At 34.7% G+C, this 26,115-nt stretch overlaps 1 protein-coding gene across 1 annotated transcript in view; it reads right to left on the bottom strand.

Moving 5' to 3' along the window:
* MTA3 (metastasis associated 1 family member 3) overlaps positions 1-26,115 on the bottom strand; it is a 139,985-nt gene that overhangs the window by 82,849 nt on the left and 31,021 nt on the right. Inside the window, exons 5-7 of the mRNA XM_062573590.1 lie at positions 24,101-24,164; positions 22,847-22,964; positions 2,294-2,396 (exon numbers count right to left, since the gene is read on the bottom strand). Of these exons, the coding sequence (XP_062429574.1) occupies positions 2,294-2,396; positions 22,847-22,964; positions 24,101-24,164 (285 nt within the window). The remainder of the gene's footprint in view (positions 1-2,293; positions 2,397-22,846; positions 22,965-24,100; positions 24,165-26,115) is intronic.

Raw genomic sequence — 26,115 nt, 5'->3', positions numbered from 1 at the left:
AAGAAATACTTTATGCCCTTGATGCAGCATGTACAAGGTTCACGTGAAAAATCTTATTCAAGTTGAAATACAGATGTCATGAGCACACTTAACCAGAATCACATAGAGGAAAATATTTAGAAAAAAAATTTTATTAACTGAATTTCAAATTTGCAGGTATAAAAATCAAACATAATTTCCAGAAACCAGAGAAATCCCTTTCTCATGGGAAAACCAGCATGCATAGCAAATGCTCAGTTAACTGCAGTTAGGACATGGCAGAAAGATCTTCTGACCATCTAAGCATTGTTTACCAGATCATGAAGCAGCTCTGCTATTAATCAAGCAGCTTTTAATGGTCTGCAAAATAGCAGAGCACACAACACAGTTAATACAAAGCCACCACAATGATCTAAGGTGAACTGTTTCTCCAGAGATTTATGAGAATTTGTCACAGAACTACTTGATACAACAAAGATCTAATCCTGCAACCTGTGAGCACAAGTATGTAGGATTTTAGAAAGAAGTCTTGTTAGTCAGAAAGCAGCATATAAAGATGGGTGGAGGTTTGGGGAAGAGTATCAAGAAAGTAGCTTCTGAGTAACATCTGATGGCCATTAGTGATTGGTCTACCACGAGATCTTGGATAGCTACAACTAGTAAGTGATGGTCAAGACATTCCTGTCATAACAAAAACCTTATTTACAGAAATTTATCAACTTTTGGAAGAATGCAGTCACGGTCAGAGCCTTTGCAGCATTGCACAGGGTGTCCTAGATAAAGTGAAACAGAAAAAGCTTGTTTTTCTCTAGAGAGTCCAACCATTTATCCCTGTCACTTCCCAGTACACTGCTGGCCAGTATACTCCTTTGGGAACATCTTCAGCTTTATAGTACACTTCAGCTCCTCAGAGTAGCTGAAAAGTTGGAAGAGAAGGGATGTGAAGGTAGTGAATAAGCTCTTCAGAAAATACTTGAAATCAGCTTTGTAACTCTTCACCTTCAGACAGAAGAGATGAAGGCATTCACATCTTTTTGAAGACATGCTATGAAGGCATGCTATACGGTCAACCCATACATCTCCAGGTAATACACTGCTGGTGATATAACAGTTCTGTTTGTTTGGTTCCTCAGATCTCAGGCTTACATCTCTGCAACATCACTGAAAGGTCTGCTCTACGGAGCATCTCCCACACATCATGATCTTGTGAATGGATACATGCTCAAGTTCGTTATTCTCCAACTTGGCCGGGAACTTAACAGGGATAAGCATTTTCTACTGCTGTACAGAAGGGATATAGACCTATTAAGTGGGGAAGAGATAAACCTGGGTAGATCCTGCAAAACAATAAATCAGCAACCCAGTACACAATATGCATAAGTTGGAAAATATAAAGCACAATTTCTCTCTCCTTTTCCTTCCTGTAATGTTTTATTCAGAAGGGAGACAAGAATAAAAAAACCAAAACCTGGATACAACACTAAAGTATTATTCACCTGACAAGACTTGAGACTATGCTCTGCATCCAAGTTAGAGAAAAAAAAAAGGGGGGGGAGATGGAATGATTCAGGATAACATCCCTACATTAGCTGTGATTAGCAGTTTTCTGCCATCCTTTAAGGTAGAACAGCAATGTATTTGTAAGTATGAATTACAGGACAGAGGGAAACATGCTGTATCTTATGAAAGTAGATTTGTCCTTCAGTAAAAAGATGACAGTAATTTGAAGGAGTATTTTTTAAAAGTACAGATATTATTTTTAAAAGGCTTTAATGTTCACCATCTGTATAATCATATGTTAACTTATAAAACTGAGTCGGTCAGATTTTTCACTAATGAAATTCTTTATGTCAACTTTCATCCAAAATAATTGCACTGAATATCACAGCCAACTTATATGCAAATCTGACAAACTCTGTAATCGTTTAATTTGTTTATATTTTAATTACATTCTTAACTTTATATTGCATTCTGAAATTTCAAGTATGACAGTAAAAGTCTGAAACATGAGCAAACAAATCCTATTTCACTTATTCAGAAGGGAAAGTGAATTAATGTCTAGATTTAAAGTATTAAATTCTGCCATAAGCTGAAATACAGGCAGTCTAGTATTATTACAGAAACCTCTCTTCCTCTTTTATTGTATTGCTAGCTTCGATAAATATGCAGAAGGTTATGGTCTGATTTTCTCTCTTAGCTAACTGTGGGAAACGTCACAAAACGGAAAACAAGTTGAGTAACACGATATAGGGGAATAAATAGCCAGCAGAAAAAGGAAAAGGAAATTTCTTTTATTAGAGGATTTTAATCTTACCGTGCTACAACTAAAAACTGGTCAATCTGACGGTCAGTAAGGGGGCTATCTGGATCCCATACTTTTACTTCCAGCTTTGCCTGTTCTCTGTCATCTAATTCTCCTGTCAAAAGGTAGATGGGACAAAACACTTATTACTCACAATGTTTTTCTCTGTCTTCTTATACTGTGTTTAAATGAGACATTGAACATTTATTTATATAGATATATACACACAAACAAACATGAATACTTAATAATACAGCAGTTACCCATTTAAATTTCATACTGCAGCATCAGTAAAATAAGTATCTTCCTTTAAAATTAGCATTTTAATTTGTTTTAAGGAGGTACTCTTAGGAGGCATAGCATCAAAGAACTTTAATAAAACGTGATTATAAACTTGAAGCTACAAGCCTAAATAACCAGTGGGTTTTTTAAATTGCTTCTCAACTACATCAAAGTCACCATTTCACTTAAGCCATATTAAAATTAGTCTTACATTTAACCAGCTTTAGCAATTAAATGCTATCTAATTTGTATTTTGAATAGGCCCCAAAACAGAAATTATTATGAAACAATGGTATCTACTACATTTAATTTTTCAACTATTTCAACACTTGCTCTCAGCACCTATATTATTTATATTGTTAAAACTAATCATTCTATTAAAATCACTATAGATGTTAACTAGTTATATCTATTATAAAGCAATTTATAAGGCAACAGCACAAAAAAGTTATTATATATTACATAAACAATTCCAAACTGATTTTGTCTAAGCAGAGCAATTTGGGTATATGCACACAGCTAAAACAGTGGTGCTTTCAGAAATTTAATTTGCCCTCCTATTTATTATTACAGAGTATGGCATTGATACTGCTTGGAAGAACAGTGAAGTGTAAAGATATGACAATGACGACACTCATATTGCCTAAATATTGCTTTGACTGCCATAGTGATAATTTCCACTGCACAGTAAGAACACACGTAACAGAGGTGAGGTAGTAATTAGCTAGGTAACCTACATTCTGCTAGTATAAGATGATTTTTCTATGGGATGCGGTGAACACATTTGTGACCATGACAAATGACAAAGTTATAGAATCGTTCTCTTTTTTCAGCATTTTAGAAGACGAGCACATTCTTCCTCCAGTGAATGTGTGACAAATGCAAGCATTTAGCTGCCCTTACTACTTATCTCTGACTTTTATGAACTATTGCAGGAATAAAAACCTTTTCCCAAATACCACCAGTTCCATTTCCTTTGAAAAGCTAAGCTGCGTGGGTATTTCTCTGGATATACAAAGAATCACTTTGGTCTATATGTTATTTCTTATGGCTTAATGACAAGAGCCAGCCTAAAAGCGAACAGTAGCAACAAGACAAAAAGTAACCTGTACATTTAAGAGATTAGAAGCAGATTGCAAACGAGTTCCTGGCTCTTCTGAAATCTGATTATATATGGCAAGCTCCTCTAGCACACTCATTCTGGAAGAAAATGAAAACGTGGTATATATTTATCCCCAAAACACAAGTTATAATTGTAGCATGCTGTCTGGTTAATGTTTCAGGGGGAAAAAAAATCATAAGCCATTCTCAGGAAAGAAAACACGGCACATGACTTTCTTCTCATACACAGGCAATAAGATCTGCTTGCCCAATGCAATTTTATGCTTCTTTTAAAGCTAATTCACATCCAATACTAGAGACAAACTGTTAATTCCTTGGGTAGGATTTTATATCTATAAACTTTTTCAATGGACTGCACACTTGTCAATAAATTCATTTTTTCCATCTGTGACAGACACATTGTGGGTGAAGTTCTACATTTTATAAATAACCTAAAAGTACTTCATTTCAATCTGTTAATACATAGTTTTTAAATATCTTTCATGGTACTTCACTGTTTCAGGACATCACATCCTAGAGATCATAACTGCAAAAGCATGGCAAAGCAATGCTTATATAGGCAAGTTTCTTACAGAGAGGGAAGTATCACAGAAACATAGCTCAGGTATTCAACCACAATACATCATGCTCCAGAATAAAGTTTGCAGTGAGATAAAAAAATTTCCAATACTACATCTCTTTCTGCAGTTAGACATGGCTAAACACTTGTTACTATGAAACATCTTTTTATCTGTTGATAAAAGTAATTATCTGAATAACTGCCAAACTATATTTTGTAATGGCAGTAGACATGACTAGCAATACAAACAATGAAGTATCTGAGCTAAAACAACCCTACAACATATAATGCAATATTTTCAGTATTAAGTATTACTACAAAAATTGTAGACAGAGAGGTTCCCAGAAGATACTCTGTCTTTGCCAAACTGTACTAGAGAAATGTGTTTCCCTTCTGATTTTCTGCTCAAATGGTCAAATATTGTCACGTAATTAAACAGGGGAAAAAAGGAGGCCTAACAGATCAAATCATGGAGGTAGTCAAGTGTTTAAGTAAAAATCTTTTAAAAGCTGATTTCAGGAGTAAAAATATGATTCACCTCCTCTACATTTGCAGAATAAATCAGCGTAGGAAGATCATGTAAGATATAAAAGAAAATTACATAGGCCTTTCAAAATAATAATTTAAAAAACAACAATTTTCTTTAAGCTGTCCTTAGTCATATCTGTACCCTGTATAATAAGATTTTTTTTTATTTGGCAGGCCCATTCAAAGCTAAAACGGATTTTCCCTCTTCACACCTCCCCATCTACCATTTACATTTTTGAATCTGACACTATGTAAAATACTCAAACCAAACAGGGACTCCTCAACAACGCTGCCCTAATATTCATCCTTCGTACTGCACACAGTTGGGAGACTTTAGGACACGAATGGGATGAGGGAGTTTTACTGTAAACATTTTCAGTGTTGCCTCCGAACAGGTTCTCAGTTTCTTTCTTACAATGGCAGGAAAGTATTGCCAACAGCAACATATCAACCATCTCCTTTGGCTTCTGAGAAGTACTTGGCTATCTTTTTGAATGGCTGGTATGACATACCAGCATATCCAATTTACTTCAAACACAGCTTATAACTTTATTACAGCCAATCTAACACTAAAGATTCATTTTACTGGAAAACATTAGCAGATGGCCAGAAATACACCTCTTGGTCTTCTCATCAAACGTTTTGTGCCTTAATTCTCGTGCTTCTCTTCCCGTTAAGTGCAAAACATAAGGTTTTCTTAATAAACAAACTCCCTTGGAGTTCTGCATTTCAACTGGTCACTTCTAACAAGGAAAATGCACATCCCCTCCACAAAACAGTTCCAAGAAAAATTTCACACAAGTAGAACAAATGCAATACAAGCTAAGTTAAGACGAAGCTTAAGATGAAGTAAAGGAATTTAGATCTAGTTACTCCACATCAATCTTTTAGTTACTCCACATCAATCTTCCCTTGCTGCAGATAAATAACCCTAAGGTAACTAGCACATTAGATTCAGCATGGTTCTGTGACCTTTTTATAACATGTCCAAGTGAAAGAATATGATCTGCTAACATTTTCCTAGAATGCAATCCTTTTACTTTTTAGATACATCACAATGCTGCATCATTTATCCTTTTAAAAAACCGAAATCTGAATGGTTAATAAACCAAAATATAAAATCTATAAAATTATTTAAGTGATTTTTTTCAGGAAAATCAATGCCAGTTGCATTTTTTTAAGATAGACTGTTGATTAAGTATCTGACTGAAAAATGGCCAGAAGGGCAATTTTTAGTGGTTCCACTTGTCTACTACTTTGTATTTTAATTTGCAGTGTTTTTCAAATCCTCCCTTTTTGTTCCCCCCAAAAAATCATTTTACAGTCACTTCAATCTAAATGTAAACTGAATACCTGCAATGCTCAACTTTCTGAATGAATCCACCTTTGATGACATGCGAAAGAGAAGCACCAACTGCAGATTCATTTATCATATGGAACATAAAATCTGTGATTGTGATTTTTTTTGGTCATAGTGAGAAGGCAAACATAACTATGGACTACAGTCAGACACCTAGCCAATAGTTTGTGCCACAGAATTCCTCTTACAATGGCCTGGGGAAATTCATTCAGGGCTTGATACAATCTCTTGACACCAAACAGAAGTTTTGACTCGGCTCGATACTTAAGCACCTACCTAACTTTAAACATGGAAGCCTTTGGAGATGGTTACATTCTTAATATCTGGCATATATTAAGAATTGATTTCAGTGGTATTTTAGTCTTTTTGCTTTAGTTCTGTACCTGTAAAATGGGAACTGTATTTCTTAGTTACATCGCAAGGATATGGAAGAGAAACATTTATCAATTCCTATCCTCTCTTATCCCAGCTCAGTATGCACCAAACAGATTTCTGTCAAAATGACTGGACAGTATACTAGCCATACGTAATCCTAAATGCCTTCTTTGAATACAGCTTCACGTGCTACATAATTTTGCAAAAACAGGTAACTAATTACTAAAATGAAATATCATTTCATAAACCATCTTCATATACTAGTATTTAGAATTTTGTAAACTTTTTCTCTGTTTTACAGAAAAAAAATACATCGTATCATATTGTATTTTCTCTTAATGTCTAGCTTTGAACAAAGTTCCAGACATTAAATCTGCCTGTCTGAAGTAAACCCTGAACTTTCTCCTCAATGAGCAATTCACTAGTTACCCTCTAAAATACTGGCATACTTCTACTGTATATATATATGCACATCCATACACAGATGGTTAATTATTTCAAAATATCATACAGCTTTTCTGCAAACAACTGGCTATGAGTAAGGAGTGAGGGCTGAAAAGCTTAGCTGAAAAAGCAGGTTACAAACCAGTTATTTCCATTGGGAAGAGGAATCTTACATGAGGGGATAGGAAAAAACATCTTTCAGATGGATATACTTTATCTGTGGACATTTAATGAGTTCAACTCCGCATGAACTGAATTTATGGTAAACAGCTGGCTGACTTTGTCTTAACCAATGGAAATCAGAACTTTTCTCACTATAAATGCTCTGCAGACATAGAATTTTTATTATTTATTTTGGACTGATCTTCTTTTTTGATGATTATGATTCTCACCAGTAATAATAATCAAAAAATCATCCAGGAAAAAAAATCCAAAAGCTTACACGTGACTCTGCAAAAAATAAAACCAAATTATGTACAAATAACTATTCTGATTAAAGTAACATGAGAAACCTTACATTATTTTTAAAATGTAAGCAAAAAGAGAAATCATTTGTCTACCTCTCAATTTCAGGGCAATTCCCCTGCCCTATTTTATCTGACAAAAGTATATTCCAAAGACCTCAGACCTCAGAGCTCTGTTAATGCTCAGTCTTGCACAAATCAACTAGATAAGATCATTCTGATAAAAAGCCTTTACGAAGCACTCAAAGAGCTTTAATTCAGTATGTTCTAAATTCCTAGAAATAAACAGAAAGAAATGACAGCTGGGTTCAGAATCAGGCAAAAACGGCCAACTTCTCCATAATGCTGCTTGAAGAATGACTGACTATATGCAAATGTGCAGCCCTGAAAGAAAGGAATGAATCCTCTTGCCTCTTTCTCAAAACCCCGCAGAACCATCTGCAAAAAGAACCTTCCACAGATCTAAGAAAATGAGGTATCATGCCTTAGAGACAGACCATTCCCGACTTGATGGTCCTTACAATAAAGTTGCATCTAAGCAGAAACCCAAGTTATTATAGGACTGAAATAACAGTCAGTCCTCTCATTTTAGTTTTTTCACAACACTTCTAAAAGCTATGACCTAGACACATGAATTGCATAGAACTGTAAGGTCATCTTCAAGGAGGAGATTCAAGTAATAAAAAGGCACTTGAACTTCCCCTGTATCTTGGAACTGGTTTCTTATCCTTCTGTGATTTCTGAATAATCCTGAATGGTGTGACTTGTACTAAGATTCTTCTTTACACCCATTCGAGTTGTTATTTCTGTTGATATTTAAATTTAACATTGTGTAGTGGAGTAGCACTAATGGTACTTAACAAACTTAAGTATTAATTTAAATTTAAAAGTACATTTTAATTTTAAAGAAAAATTATTTAAACAGTTCAATCCTCTAAGGAAGTAACAGTATGTATTTCTTAATAAATTATTTTGTCTAAATCAAACTTCAATTCTCTATTCATTTCTATTTTTCTCAATTATATATTTCCAATTGTCATGCATTCCAATCTGAATACAAAGAGATTTTAAGTTTTTCTAAATTCCTGAAGGAAAAACACATAAGGTAATATGGTTTCCACGGAATCACCCTGAAAAATAGATATTGTATATAAATATTAATGGTACTGTACTGTATATGAATATTAACAACATTTAAAACACTTGTTTTGGAAAGTGTGATACCATGACACACAAATATTTCATTTTTCAAAAAAAAAACTAAGTTAAATGAAAACTCTAGTCCTGCAATTTTTTTTTTATAGATGTGAAATCCCTTTGACTATGGTATTCTAAAGATAAATAGAAAATTTTTTTTGCATAAAGTTAAACATGTAAAATTCACAGGATTTCTGCCTTAAGATGAAATGCGTTTTGAAGTATTCAAGTGCAAAAACACATTTCATCCACATCTGACATTTGTTTTCCATCTTCTAAAGAGTAACTTAAAAGAAAATCCATCTTTTAGAAATTATTACTCTAAAACAGGAAAGGAAACAACAACAAAAAAAAGCTAAATTTATGAGTTCACCTAGACAAAGTTACTGAGGTAGAAAAATACAGCAAAGTCCTTTAAACCCTAAGATGTTGCCGTCTGAAAGCCACTTTGTGAGTGCACACTGCAGTACTTTTTTTTGGAAAATAAGCACATGCAGTGTTAATATACAACAAATAAGTATATCCTTCATAAGACTGACTTCTAGACAGAACTCATTTGGGATCTGAATTTCCAACAATATTGTATAGCTATGATTGATAGTGCGCTTTACAATCATAACACGCTACCTTCCATACCAAGAACACAGCAAAGACTGTTAGTCTTGCATTGCAACCAAAAGGCAAAAGATAAGATGGTTGTTTTAACCATTTTGTTCAAGTTATTGAAAAACAAGAGGCTCACAACAAAAATAAGAACAGAACGAATACCGATGCATAAGTCTCCTTGAGTAGCTAAAGACACCAGGAAATCATGGCTGCTGCTATGAAGACTGCAACTCCAACTGAGTACTCTTCAAGAGCTGAGCAAATCCTGAAAATGGTAGACCTGTTTTAAAATTCAGGTCATTAGGAAAAGAGGGGATACAGAGAAAGCAGAGAAAAACACAACCTCAACAACCCTAAAACAGAACCACCAGAACAATTCCCTTCAAACTGTTAAAATACTTTTTATAAGTTGTAATTGCTAAACAACACAATTTCTTACTCTTCCAATTTATCACTTTACTGTCAACATTGAAGCTGTGAATGATCTGAACACATTCTAGTTCAGAAATGTCTATTACTATGTTTGCAGATATAAGAATGAAAAGAGCCAAGTCAATCCACAGAAAAGCTTGATTAAACATACACACATTTTTTTTTAACCTCATGGAAGTGTACTAAAACACAGAAAATATTTTGAAATAACTTTGAGTAATCTAAAAAATAAGCTTGAAAATTAGAATACATCTATAATCAAGTGATCATGTTGTTTTGCTTTACATTACTTTAAGGACTTCAAAACATGCTGTTTTATAATACAGTTTTCCAATATCAAATAGTGCTTCTGTAGCATATATAGCTGCACCCCTGAACTACAGATTTCCCTTGTATTTGTAATGTCAGACAAAGGCAAATTAAGCCTTCACTGAAAACAGACACAAACAGGCAATTTACCTGTGCTTTGTGAGTTTAATTTATAGCAAAACTGATAAAAGTCTGTATACACACATTTAACTGCTCAGCAGGTAAATCACTAAATTAGCTCCCTAGAATTGGCAAACCTGCTGTAAAGGGTATTATAATCCTATTAAAATTTGATGTGATCAACATTGTAAAGAGTATTCTACTAGTTGTGCCAATCGTGTATCTGACAGATAACTACAAAAAGTTTACTTCATTTACTTCAATGATAAGAAAAAAATGTTCAGATCAGACATTTGCTAACCCTCACAGAACAGCTCCTTCTTCAGAAGATTTTATAGCAAACTTTTTGATGTTAAGTTAACGTCAAAAATGTAACTAACAAAAAACTCCACTTGAGAACAGAATTTATTTGAGCAAACATAGGCAGAAATTATTAATCATTATCTCCTTCTTACATCAAACAGCAGTCCTCAAACGTATCTCTGCTTCTAGCTGCTCTGACTGACGTTTTGAAATTGTCAATTATTTTGCTGAAAATTTACTTTATTTTTCCAGAACTTTGCAGCTTCACTGCCTTTCACACTGAAGATGGTGAAGCAGATTCTTAGAAGATTCCTGGACAGATGTCCAAGAAGCAAATGTAAGTTAGGCATAAACACTTTCTTTCATAGTTGCTCCTGAAGGTTCTGGTATCAGAATTTGGGTTTTGCTTACTGCTATCTATAACCCACTCATGTCTTTTTGAATAGATGAGATACCTGGTTTTAGACAACACACTAGGGATTCCCAAACTATTCTATGTAGGCTATCAGAACTACAAAAGCTAGTTCCTTCATCCCATTCAAAAAAGTATCTTACAGTCCACTGCTTTCTTCCACAAGAAATCTCTCCTCCCATACTAACGCGACTCAAAGAGCCTAAAGATGCCACTGCCGTTTCTCTGTGAGCGCAAAAGTAAAACAGTTCTTTCTTTGATGACTGTACCCAAATAATGGAAGCAGAGACATCCTGGACTTAAAGTACACCCACTAATTTATTTTAGTAATCACAATTTGGTTCATTCACAGAGAGAGCATTAACTACTTCAGAACCACATATCCTCAAAATCATCAACCCTTTCTTCAAGTCAATTAAAGATGCAAGGCTAGACATTTACTTTGTGAAATGCTAAACTAAGAAAAGAGCAAATACTTTGTTGGCTGGTTTACCACTGAATTTTATTTTCTACAATCTACCTATTGTATTAACAGGCCCAATTTTCATATCCTGAGAATGTCACAAAACCGATGACTTCACACAAATTATGGGCCCTTTTTTATAAACATGGATAGGACAGTTAAGATGCAATATTTGAATGATCTAGGTTCATCCTATCATTCTTATAACAACACATCTGTCTTCAGAATCCTCTAACAATTGCATGGCTCTCCAGTTTTTAATACATAAAGATTTTTATACTTAATATTTTAAAATAATTTCACATGAGCCGACTCAAAAGGCCCAATTCTTTTCATCTTACAAGAGACTAAGACAACTGCAACTACATTAAAACTAATAGAGATAATCTAGTGTATACATGTTTGACAAGAGAATCAGGTCTGCACTCGTTATAAACAACTCTAGCAACTGTCTGGCTAGTTTGGGTAATTTTCAAATTTAGCAGTGGTCCTTCAAATAAAAGGAAGTATTACATATCATTAAAAATAAAACAGACTCCTCCATTGGCAATCACAGATCACTGGATTTCATTATTCTAAAATGGATTTTTTACTTATTTAATGAAACTAGATTTTAATTTATATGGGAAGCATTCAGAAACCACAAAAAACAATACCTTGAGCGCATAAGAAACCTGAACTTTCATAGTGTTAAAAACTCAAACAGTATGTAGATGAATTTTGTATCTGTCTCTTTATTTAGCAATTTTTAAACTTAAAACTCATGCAATTTCAATGGGCTGAAACATTAACAGGCTTGAAATCTGAATTTGACAGTTTCCAGCTGATCTTTCTGATCTGTTAAAACAAAGCGCTCTTATTAACTGAACAACTGAGTTGAAATAAGAAGTAGAAAATAGCGAAGACATTAGTAAATGCCTCAACAGCAATTATTTTGTTCTCTTTCAAGGCAGAGACATGCTCTAAAGGTCTTGGACCTGAGCTCTCTGAACATAATCTAAAATTTACAGCTTAAATTCCCCTAACTGCTACCCTTCTGCCTATTAAGCGCTCAGCTATCTGAACTCCATTATTTCTAAAATATCTTACCTTCAAGAAATGGAATTGACTGCACAGCAAGTGCTACTTCTAGACTCTGAATAGTTTCAGATGTACAAGAGGGACTCTGGGTTTTACATGGGTATTTTGAATGTAGTTTGTCCTTTTATTAATTGAGAAGAAAAGAACTTCCAACAGAACATCAGTCCTACAGGCTACTACTTTGTTCATCGAGAGATTGTAATTCTTCTTCATCGCCATAACTTTAGGGGTGGTCATTGTCTCCCTGTTTCTTCTCCCCTGCCAACTCCAAGCCCTTTCTGCCAGTTAAAATGGTCAGATAGCATCTGTGTCAGATTCCTGCTCCAGAACGAATCCTCCAGCACAGGCACCACAGCACAGTACTTTTAAACACTGAAACAAGAATTAAGTAGTGCTGGGCCAGGAACAGGACAGCAGTAGGAAGGAAATAGCCATCTTTGTAAAAATTGCATGTGCTGCAGCAATCCACAGGCATTCCCATAACATAACTAATTCAGATTGTCCCTTAAGGCTAACTAAACCAGGGATTTGCAAACAGAGTTTGCCACCGCTGGTGGTAATATTCAAACAATTAGGACTAGCATTACTTAGTACCAGCAACCAGTTCTCCATCAAATCATACATAAGTTCTTCTGTGTCTCTAAAACCCATCTTTCCTCACCATACCTCTCTCTCAGCCTCCTGAAGCTTGTCTCCAAAAGCTCATTTCCACTCACTGGCAATCAGCCTTAACCCTTTCTGCCGCCAAAACCAAATCCCCTCTATAATGTGCCCGTGCTGCTCAGAAATCTCTAGTTCCCTATGACTTGGCCCCCTCACCTCTGAGCAGGATGTGAAGAATCCAGCACTGAGCATTCTTTCAGCAGGCACCAGGAGCACATCAGGAGGAGGTGACAGAAGCTGTGGCTTTACATAGGAACATTTTATTGATAATTAATTGCCTATCAGGCAACTGCTACTGTTCAGATAAGCGTTTGCACGCTAATAGATAAGAACAAGTGCTACTATATAACCCTCATGATAATACAGGCTGGGAATCTGTACTCCCAAAGAGACCCTCCAAACACCTGTACAACTTAAAAGATACAGAGAAAGCAAGAGGCTTAATTCCCTCTGCAGTATATTCTTTCCGATCAGTGGTTTTGTATTATTTTACCCTATGCTTTCACTAGAGATTTAAAAAAAAAAGATTAAGGTTGGTAGTTCCTAACTTAAACATATTGTGCATATATTATACTTTCTATAATACTGTAATATATATAATCTAATTATATTAAATACTTTTTGGTATTAACACTGGTTGCTTAATCTTCGTTTGCAACTGCTAATTCAGAATATTCTAACTTTTCATTTTCATTGTTTCATTCTAACATTTTCATTTTTAGATTGAGAGTTGATAAAAGCGCAAGGTTTTATCTCAAGGCTTTACAGAAAAGTCAGCTAGGACCAAATATGTTAAAATACGCAATGATCACATGCATACAAAGTCAGCCTCCTTCCCTCCACTGTTGGATAGTGGTAAGTATCAGGCTCCTTTTGCAAGCTGCCTTAGTGAAATGTGCTTATAACATGGCTGTAGGCAAGCCCAGAAAACATGCCCAAGGCTCATCTTCAGAGAGTCAGTGTTTTGATTAAATGCCTGATCATTGTGAATCATCTTTTCTGTTCTTTGGAGGTCAGAAGGCTACAGAAACAATTGGATAACAATTAGCCAAAGCTACAATCTAGTCAGCATGCTGTTAAGCTAGAGCACTGTAGTAGGACCACAGAACAACTCAGGCTGGAAAGAAAAACTGCTCTCTAGTCCAAACTCCTCCTGAAGGCAGGCTCTGCTGTCAGGCTGGCCCAGGGCTTCACGCAATTGGGCCTTGACACCTCCAAAAACAGATTTACGCAATCCCTTTGGACACCTGCGGCACCATCTCGGGCCTTTAGACTGTATCTAGACTTATGTTGTTCTATCCAGAATAAACCTCTCTTGTATCAATTTTTGCCTGTTGCCTCTTGTCCTCCCACTACGTACTGCTGTGCATAGCCTAGCTCTGTCTTCTCTACATATTCCACACAGGCACTGGGAGGCTGCTGTTAGCACTATCCAGCCTGGGAATCTGCACTAGTTTCTTGTACTGAGGAATCTAAAACTGGATGTTGTACCTAGATTTAGTTTAACAAATTCTGAATGGCAGCGCTACCATGAAACAAGACTTTTTTTTTTTTTTTTTTTTTGGCTTGGAACAAATTAAGTTCAAGTAGTTAGCCCTGTTAACAGCTAAACTGTTAAAAATCTGAAATGTTTACTAATATCATATTATTGTACAGATCAGTTGGTTAGAGCGTGGTGCTACTAATGCCAAGGTCGCGGGTTCAATCTCCGTATGGGCTATGTGAGGGTTGGACTAGAAGATCTCCAGAGGTCCCTTCCAACCTTACCATTATATGATTCTATGATTCTTCACATATATTGTTTTTATATATTTATAAAATACACAAACAAGAATACCTTCATATGCTACAGTCCTCCCTTCAGCTAGAATACCCCTCACACACACACACACACACAAAAAAAAAAAAAACACTCCAACACAACAACAACATTAATTGAATTCTAATCTCAAACCATGGGGGAGAAAATGGTTCCTGCCACTGAATCGCTTTAGCAGACAGAGTGTTAAATTTTTAAGCCTGTCACTCTCCCTTCATTCTCCTATTTGCTGCAACATTGTATTACATACATCATACCTAATATACAGTATTATGTATACCACTGCATTACAAATATAAGGTATTCTTAGATAATCAGTAGAACAAAAAGGAAGAACTTCGAGGAACAAAATGGAAAATAAGTTATTTTCATGCATATCACGGCAAAGAACCTACCAAAAAGTTTAAGATCATTATGTGATCAGTTTTAAAATAGAGCACTTAGAGAAATTCAAGCTAACTATTAGCAGAGAAACCAAATTCATTTCTTGCATTGGGACTGGAAGAAACTGGAGAGGTTCACATACTTCATGCCAGATCTATCAGAAGACCTGCCTCAAAATGAAGTACCAACAGGAGAGGTCACAGAACAATTACATGAAAAAGTTATTTGAGTTTGGCAGCATTCACTCAAGATTTCTAAGGGAACTAAAAGATAACACAGTTACTGATAGCAATGTGTGAACTCAAAACTGATTTTGATTTCCAGGGTCAAAAGAAAATGAAAAAAAAAAAAAAAGAAAAAAAAAAAAAAAAGGAAGATATAAAGCCTAAAGGGAAAATGGAGGCAACTGAACACTGTCAAAACTCACACAGTCATACTGGCCATAATAGTAAAAATTATAAAAAAGAACAAAATTTCTGGACACACAGGTGAGTATGATAGGTCAACATGCCTTTTATAAATCATGCGTCACATGATTTCACTGGAGTTCTTCAAAGAAATTAAGGAGTAGATATGCAAGGAAACTCAAGGTGACAGTCTACTGGATTTCTAATAGGTTTTCATCAATTTTTAAGATTAACGTAATCTCCAAAAAAGCACAAGATCTTTCACATGGATAAATAATTGATGGTCTGACTCAGCATGGTTGTTCTTACATTTGTGGACTAAGTTTTCTTGAAAATATTGATTTCACATTTAAAAACATTTTAAACTCCCTTACTTGCCTACACTGTCTTACCAAATTCTGCTATACAGACGTTTTATTCATTATTGCTTAACAAAGCAAAAAAAACCATTTTTTTCCAAATATTGTTCTCCTGATTTTCTTAAAATTGTAGGAGATGGTTAGTCCAAATTTATCTTTTATAATTTTATTAATTTTCTTCAAAAAAATCAATGTGCATACCAGATTTTTTTAAAATAAGAATTACAATTCCATAAATGTTCCATACATTTACATAACAAGCATGACCAGAACACAGTCAGTGTTCTTTCTTAGGTTTATTTAGAAACTGCCCTTTGCTTCAGAAATTTCAACTCAGCTTCAACAGACGGACAGGAACAATTAATGACTTCTGCTGACTATGTCTCAATTTTTCCATGTGATTCACAACACCATCCACAAATTAAAGTAAGCCTTGCTTAAGAAATTACTGCTTTAGCCAATTAGGTTATTTTAAACACTTGGCTTCCCTGTCTACAACAACACTTTGACCATGTTTGTAGAGCTAAGCTGTCATATATTTTATTGCATAACTACAATTAGACCTATAACAATTTTTGTAAGGCAGAAGGACTAGTACAGACATAGGAAACTATTTTCAAATGCATTAAAAAATCCTTTTTTTTTTCTTAAGCTTTATCCTATTCTTAAATATTACTCTATTTTATGAACCATGTTCCTAAAGCTATGCTGGTACTTTACTTATCTCATTCTCTGCTTTCTAGCCAACTTTGTAACATATCATTAAGAGCTCTGTTGCTGAAAAATACTGGTCAAAATGCCAGAATTTATAAACATTTGGTTTTAAATAAATCAGGTTATGAAATAGGAAAAGGCAAAAGACTTCTGCAGAAGTCTATCTGAAACTGATCTGTTGCCTTGGAGCAACATGCCTAATTTTCCTAAAACTTCTCCTTCTCTGTATATAAAACAGGACTAAATAAAATATATGTCAGTTAATGTTACAGCAGCATGATCATATTCAGAACAATTTATAAAAGCATGTATTTTAACCAAATAGTGATAATAGTGATTTCTTTAGAGGAAATTTGTAGGAGTTTTTTGATTGTTTTAAAATATACCTCTTCTCTAAGGTAACAACACTTGAACTTAGTAGTGGCACATATAAAAATTGTTGTCTTTCAGATATATGTGCCCTAATTGTTTTAGTTCCGTCAAGGAATTACAAGTCTATGCAATTTATTTAATTTATTTCATAAATGAATGCCTTGTATTAATTTCATACAACGTAAGTGGGCTGTTCACAGCAGATGCCAGAATTTTGCAGGAATACACTTCTTAAATGGCAAGAAGCAACTGTGGGAAGCTGGGGGAAGAAGAGGGAAAATGGTGACAATCTTGATACACTGATCAAACACAGTAGCTAGATGAACCAACTCAACATATAGAAGCTTCTTGCATATACTTGCAGAGACTAGGCAACTTGCTCCTGGATTGCAGAGTATGGATGTAGATGCTTGAAAAGATGATGCTCTTTGCCCAAACACGTGCTTTGGTTCTCCGAGACAACCCTTTTTGTTCTTGCTTTGCATAGGGAAGCGAAATTTTACTCCACCTTGGAAACATACACAACTTTACAAACCATACTCAGGGTAAGCCGCTGGAGAATGTGCGATTAAAAGCTGAGAAAGGACCTTCTCGAGTACCATATTAACTAGTAATTATGTCAGTGCTGTAGAATATTGTTCTCAGATTCCCCAAGATAATAACAAAAATTTAAAAGACTCTTAAACTTCAAATTAGAGTAAAGAAAGACTGGATTTGGCATGGTGGGGGAATATGCAACTAACACATCATTCCTAATCTGACCAACTTTGAGAGCAGTTTTACTCCCAAAAATGCTCGTAACAAAGGTCGTAAGAGACGTTAAAAGAAGTCTGATCTGTTCTTTCTCCAAATATATAGTTTTCAATAAACATGTAATATTTTAGTCTAGCTAAACAAACAAAAGGAGTGTAGAAGAAAAAAGTATAGACATTTTAATTTTTTTTTATTCCCATTTACTATAAGGATATAGAGAATTTATTCTTCTGAAGCGCATTAAGTGCAAGTTCTAAAAGGCGTCACAAGTCAATTAGCTTCTACCTGTCTTTTGTGCAATGTCCCTTTCTAACTGTGTGTCCTTCATCAACATCTGACTGATAGTGGACAGAATTCCTGCTGCTAGCTAGCAACTACTTGTAATTCTGCATGACTCCGTATCTTATTTCTAACATTATTTAAAACCTACTCTCAAGATACAAAGAAAGTGCCTCTTCCTGTCACTTCCCACTGCGTAACTACAAAATGTGCACTTCACAAATACTCTGATTTTAATGCTCCCTCTATTTATTGTGCTCTTTTCTACATAAGCAATTCAGCATCTGAAGAATTAATATGTCAGGAGATATGCATGGGACTTCCAGGTGTTCAGTTTGAGATACATAATGATGACTTGAGTTACAGGTAACAGCTGTATTTTCACATGTTAAGCCATACCTTATATAACTTCCATTCCTTTAAAAATACTGCTTCACAAACAGTCTGCTAGCTTATACTCTTAGACAATCCACACAAAATGAGCAACAGAGGCAAAGGGAGATCAGAGATGCAAGAGGTCTTGGTGGAGAAGAGTCAGTTATATAAATAAATGGGGGCAAGAAAATTATGTGAAAACATAAGATTCTAAGACAAATTCCACTTAAGTTATCCATACATGAACTGTCCTACACTTCTGCTAAGAAGATTATTTTTAAATTTTATCTTATTTACAGTCTGGAGGACAAATACATCTGAATACTACAGCATCTTTTAATGCTTTCTATTGAAAAATACTGTTCACATTGATGTCAACTGAGCATTTCCACAAATCTGACCCTACATTACTTTAGTTGAAAATCCAGAATTATGACTCCATTCTGTATTGGAAACCCAACAGCCAAAGTTACATTCTCCACATGCTCTGCGTTGCCGTATGCAATCTTCAGTAAGTTAGAGGCACAAGTGAAGGTTCTGAATTTTTCTTTTTCTTACTAATGCATACATTCAAACATGCACACCTTCACTCAAACATGCATATAAGTAGTAATGGACTTGCCATAAATTCCCAGGCTGCAAGTTTTCTTTCTTGTTTGTGTTTTACGAAAACTGATTACTTTCTGAAGGCAGGCACTGGGATACTGAGACAGGTAAGAATTACAGCTGATCAGTAGATAGGAAGAGTAGTATTCAATTGTATGTATAAGCAACGCATTCCATCTTTTGGAAGACTCTTCTAAAATGATGCAAATCAACAAATGTTTCCATAAAAAAACTGTGTGCATGCACATCTATCGAAAACTAAAGGTATACTTAAACACACACAGAACTCTACAAGAATAATTCACTCTATCTCCAAGTGGACAAAGAGCAGAACTTACAATACTTCATTTTATCTTTTGATTTTAATGAAACTTTTTATCTTTTGAAAAAGAAAATAGTTTCTTCACTGCACAAATCAAAAAATCAAAACAAATATAAAATAACAGAATTCAGCCATGAAGAAAAGCCATGTCGAACTATCCAATGACTGGCCTAAGTACCTGATTTTGAAGTTCTGTTTTATTTAAGGAGGAAAAAATAGTAATGTCAAGGGGGGGGGGGGAATCTATTCCCCCCCCCAAATGGATATATTGTGCTTGAACAAAACACTATAAAATGAAAGTGCTCTATTCAAACAGAACACAAATTATCACAGTATAATAGAAAAGCATGCCATTTGAATTTTTAGTCCAGAAGCCTACTAGAATCCATCAAAATGTTTACACTGAAATAATTTGATATTTAAAGATGTGTAAGGGCCCTCACAGTTCAAAGAACTATTTCATTTATCAGTCATTTTGTGACTAGCCTTCAGAAAACTATCTGAATTACCATGCTTTCAGTCATTTTAATTGGATTTGTATGCCAGTAACATTAAAAAAATGACTGTTCATTTTTAGATTTTTCTATTTCTTTTGTGGGGTGTATTTAAATGTATAATATGTTTACTAGCAACTTACAAGAAAGGTAAATTTCCTCTCTTTATGAAAAAATTTGGTATGAAAGAAGTTTTCAAAGTATTCTAAATTCTCTTTCATGAAGATCAGTCCGGATTTTTGAGAGTCAATTTTTTAGTGTTATATGTTATGGAAGCAAAATTTGAGTGACGGATCATTAGCCACTTTTAAAAATATAGGCTGAAATACTTCAAGATTCAGATATCTGTAGCGAATCCCGTATTTTCAAAACATACCTATTTTATGGTGGTTATTTTAACCACTTTTTAAAATATATTTCTGTGAATGAGAAGGCTCGATTATGAAGGAATTAACTGTTAAACTGTCAGGTTACACAGAAACAGAGATGCAGCTGAATCATCTTCTGCACTCTGGAGTTCAGAAGACTACAAGAACAATTAAGTAACAACCAGTCAAAACTACAATTTAGATCATTTCATCCTCCTAAAACCAGACTATTTATTTTTTCACCAGTCACTGGAAATAAATGCAGATTAATCCAATTAAACCACCAAAAGTGTTCTCTAAAATACCTCATATCTTTCGTTTGCGGATACTGTGTTACATTGATCTATGTGGGCAACATCATATTTCTCAATCTTAGTAACTGATGGAGTATTGCTCTTTACTAAGGGCAGCTGGAAGACTGCATCACCTACTACACTTCTGGGACTAAGAGCGTGTGAAAAAAGCAAAACACACAGTAATACAGAATAAAATCCTGTCTTCATGAAGCAAAAGTAAGATCTTCCACTCACTCATTTAACAGAAGAAAGGATTTAACTCGGGAAGTTAAGCTCTAGAAAAATTTAATAACTTCTAAAAAAAATATGGACAGATTTTAGGGGGGAAAAAATGTAAGGTATAAGTAAAATCTCCATTTACCTGCAAAGTAACTGTTATGATTCCAATTAAACCTTGTTTTTAGTAACCCGCATAACAGAATTCAGTAGGAAAAAGCTTTCTGGCTGGCAAGCAACCCTAATTCACCTTGAAAGCCTCAAAAATTTGACAGACTATTTTGGAAATACGTTAGTACCTCCTGGTTACTTGATATACATACTGAAACAATCATTTTCTTTAACTCTCTACGAAATATTCCTCTTCAGCACATGAATATCTAGGTAACTATTTTGTTCCCTAATATTTTCTTCAGACATTTTATAGCAAGAAAAGTAGTGTATCATATTCCAGCCATGTTCTTAAGTAAGGCTGCACTGTTTATAATCAAATCTGGAAAACTCCTCCTATAGCTTATTTCCAGTTATTAAAAGAAAAGTCAAAATAATAATGCATGTATCCACTAAACTGCACCTATAATAAAATAATTTGCCACATCCTGGAAATTGAATCATTCTTCTTTTATATAGTTCATTAAATAAGCTTTGTAGAAAGAATATTAAAGAATATTTTTTGAAGAGACAAAAGGTATACCTTTTGTCAATCATTGAATTGTAGAATCATAGAATCAGTAAGGTTGGAAGGGACCTCTGGAGATCATCTAGTCCAACCTCCCTGCTCAGCAGGGTCACCTAGAGCATGTTAGACAGGGTTGCAGCCAGGCAGGCCTTGAAGATCTCCAGAGAAGGAGACTCCACAACCTCTCTGGGCAACCTGTGCCAGTGCTCCGTCACTCTCACAGGGAAGAAATTCCCCCGCACGGTCAGGCAGAACTTCCTGTGCTTCAGTTTTTGCCCATTGCGTCTTGTCCTGTCGCATGGGACAACTGAAAAGAGTTTGTCCCCATCCCCTTGACACCCTCCCTTCAGGTACTTGTACACATTGCTAAGATCCCCCCTCAGTCTTCTCTCCCCCAGGCTGAAGAGGCCCAGCTCTCGCAGCCGTTCCTCACAGGGCAGATGCTCCAGCCCTCTGATCATCCTCGTAGCCCTGCGCTGGACTCTCTCCAGTAGCTCCATGAAAATGCCCACACCCAATGTAAAACATCCCATCTAAGGTTATGAAAATGTGTATTTAGCGCATTCAGAACTGTTTTTTGTTTTTGTTTTTTTTTAAAGGAATAAGCAGCCAAGATTCTTGGAAACAATTTTTATGCCTAGGTATTTCTCAGGAAAACTTTTTATTTTATTATTACTCAAAGTAGAGTATAAAATTCACTGACAAAAACTGTTCATTTTAAAATTTACTAAGTAAATATTATCATTACAAATATATAGCAAAACATCGCTGCTCATACATCTTGTAGAGCATCCAAATTAAGTAAATATTGAATTTGAAATTGTTTAAAAAATTAATGTTACTATGTAGCACAAGACAAAGGTACAAAGAGTTGTGCTATATTAAGAAAAAATAAAAGATTCATGATTTTAAAACTATCCCAACATTCAAAATATTTATCTCATTCCTGCTACAAAACAAGATGCTCTGACGAAGTCAGTATCTAAAAATACAAAGACACAAAGACACGCATTCTACATACAGAGCCCACTTTAAAAGAGAGAGAAAGGAAATGTTTTTTCACTTACTTTGTTATTGTATAATTATTCTACAGAACTGACTGGTTCTCAACATTTTCTTTCCATGAGGCCTACACAAAAGATATAGCTAGGCTATACCATTAGCTAGATAAATCAATACAAAATGTCTACATTGTGTTATGCACAAACTTTAAAGGGACAATTGCAGTTATTCCAAGCACCCTTTCTTTGCTTCATCATAATACCTACCAGTATTTGCCAATTTTCTAATCTCTGCTACTTTGTTTTCCCTGCCTTTAGGCAGACTACTGTATTTCAGAGTTTCAGCACAAGCACTAATGCAAGATGTGAATTTTTTCTGAATGAAAATCAAAAAATATTTACCTTCCGCAAGCATGTCTGGCACATCTGCTTGGTACCTAGGCCCCACTCTGATTTCTCCCTTGTCTGCTAAAAGTGTTTTCAGTGATGGATCATACACCAATGAATAAAAAAAAGTATCCTAAAAAAGAAGACACAGCATAATGAATTTTTACATTGTTTTTGTAAATTTACATCTTACTCCATTTGAAAATTACTAAAGCAGTCCCCCTCATACACTTCTCATCTATTTCTTGATGGTACAGGTCAGGTAGAAGAATAAAAATTGTGGAGCGTTATTTCTTATTTTAAGCAATGCAGATGTTTTATGAGTACTTTTAAAAGGCTGATAGAAGCTTCTTCCATTGCTCACAAGCTATTTCAGAACAGTAGAATGATGAACAGATCTATACGCAGCAACATATCAGAGAATTTGAAAAGCAACAATGGCAACTACTTTCTGAATTTAACGTGCTACTTTTCCTAAATATCCCTATCATGCTTTTATAAGTTAGTCTCAAACAGCATAAAACACTGTCAGTTTCTGAGAAAGGCTTACACCACACCAATAGCATCAGCATACCTGGTGCGGTCAGCAGAATTAGCAGGTAATGCTTTAAGGGACATATTATAGGTTACCTAGATCACATATGGTTTAGCATATAAATATGAAAATAAAGACATCCTAAGAAACTCCAAAGAAAAATGTATTTATTTTTAAAGGTGTTTTACAATATGTATGCTTCCTGGGGCTTTTTTTTTTTTTTTTTTTTTTTGGGGGGGGGGGGTCTTCTCTCTAGTGAGGCTAAACTCCCACAAGTTTTCCCACAATTCAGAGCCCCTAAAATTAAAAATCCTGTGCCAAATTGCCCTCTAGAGGAGTAATTCTCTCTCTGTCCATTGTTTATGGAAGGTTCTTCCCATCAGAATACCTCTCAGTAAAAAACGGGCTGTGTGAATTCTCCCTAAAGTATCCACTGGATGAAAACTGTTCATGTCTTTTTCTTTTATATTAAGATATCATACAAATTACTTTGTAGACTTAAGTTATTTTCTACATATAGTAATAGGCAGAATAGAAACATAATACAAGATAGAGTCATATAATAGTTTTTATTCCATAACACTTTTAAAATCAAGTGTTTTCTTAACTTCTAACATAATATTTTAAAAAATATTTCCAAGGCATTATTCTCTTAGTTATGAAAAATAGTGCTGTAAAAATCATAACATAAATCTGTCCCAACATTTAAACAAAAAAAAAGTCACATATATTACCTCTTTCTCCAGATATGACAACACAGATTCCGTCTCATTCAGAAGTGCAACACTGCATTTTCCCCTATACAGACATAAGAAAATTGTTACCTTTCTAAAACTGATTTTTTTCTGAAGTCAAAAAAGCTATTTATCAGAATATAATCCAGATATAAAATTTTACATTAAAAACATGGTGAAATGCATTTTATGATATTTTAAGACAAAGATTGACAACAAAGCAACAAAATGAATAGCTATATTGATCCACGTGCTCAAAAAAAAAAAATGCATACAAATTCTGCAGCACTGGGGAATGAAGTTTGAGAGTTAAAAAAAGTAGCAATGAGGAAAAAGAGGCATCATGGCAAACTGTATTTATTAATACTCTGAAATACAAATACAATTAATAAAAAAAAGAATTTAAAAGACAGTTGGTGTCCCTGGATATTACAGCATGTGCAGAAGCATCTGAGGAAAATGTGAATACAACATTCACAGCGTCATTTCTATTTTCTGCGGAACTCTGAAGTCCTTATTTTCAATGGATTTCAACACTGAATATACCTTCTTGAACTTTATGATAAATTATCAAATTCTAAGCACCATGTTGCTGTCACAAATCATCTTATGATCCAATTAGTCACTATCAAAGTGACCTTAGTTTGAAGGGTTTGTTTTACTTTCGGTAAGTGAAGTTTTTTAGGAGCACAGAAAGCATGTTACATACGTAACAGGAAGTCATTAGCACTGACAAGGTAAGAAAGTTTCAATACTTATGCTACAATCCATGAATTGATTTTATTGATGCAGAGATACCAGCAGAGGAAGCCACTGAATTTTTTCCTTATGACTACATCTGCAGGTACTGCACAAGCTGATGTGGTTTGATAATACTAGAGGAAGACTAGTTAAATCATCAACCACACTTTAAAAACAGTTTGGATTTGGATTACTATAGTCCTGATTTTTAAATACAAAAAACTCCAGCTTTGTAAACACCTCTGATCTTTTAAACATAAGATTTCATATAAATAAACAATTACAAAATTTTATCAGATCAGCTGTATCAGCTCATCTGAATGTACTTCCATCTGTATAAGCACCAATATCACTGACACTCCTAATACATATGCATTTAGTTAGACATATGTAATAAGCTTACATTACAATTATTGAACCTGTTACAAAAACTAATAGTAAGCTATTGCTCCAGTGTTTACATATACAATCTTTCCAAGACTGAAGGCCTGGATGAATGGAATATTACTTCCTAGATTAAAAAACAAACAAACATAAAGCCTGAAAGAGAACTTTTTGTTCACCTGACATAATAGAATTATTAGCAGAGAAATGATGAAATGGTGTTGCTTTTCCAGTTCTTCACGATTTTCTGCTTTTTATTAAAACATAGTCTAAAATATATTTTAAAGTAGTAGATTCAAAAAAATATGTACTAATGGCATTAACTGCCAAGAGACACTGACCCAAAAGTAGCTTCCTAAGGCTCCAAAGGAAGCTCCCGAGACTCAAGGCAAGGGTTACTGAAGAACTCCGGAACCAACAAGAATATTAGGAGAGAAAATTCACTGTACAAGTTCTACTTGTCATTCAAAAGTGGCTTCTCTTAAGGCAGGACAAAAGAGAGAGTATCTCAAATCAGATACTTAGTAACTTGATTCATCCTCACCACCGTGCCACCAAACAACGCAACTTTCCTTCACTTGATTCTCTACTCCTTATTCTTTATGTCTTTCCTGCCCTTTCTCATTTCCCAAATTTACTGCCTTTTTTAAAAAAAATAGAATCAGAAGAATCTCGGAAAAACCTAAAGACTCCATTCAAGAAAGCATCCAAAAGTCTAGTGTGAACTCTTAAGATTCAACGAATTCACTCTTTCATAAATTTTCTCCTTTTGTACCTCAACATCCCACAAAAAAATTCCAAGAGGACCTTAATGTTATTAATATGTAACATCTTTTGGATTGTTAACCTAGGAGAGGAGATCTGAGTGAGTGTGTCATTGCTGGCTTACT

Source organism: Rhea pennata, chromosome 3, assembly GCF_028389875.1.
Source record: "Rhea pennata isolate bPtePen1 chromosome 3, bPtePen1.pri, whole genome shotgun sequence".
Lineage (NCBI taxonomy): Eukaryota > Metazoa > Chordata > Aves > Rheiformes > Rheidae > Rhea > Rhea pennata.
This window is presented reverse-complemented; position numbering and strand designations above follow the sequence as displayed.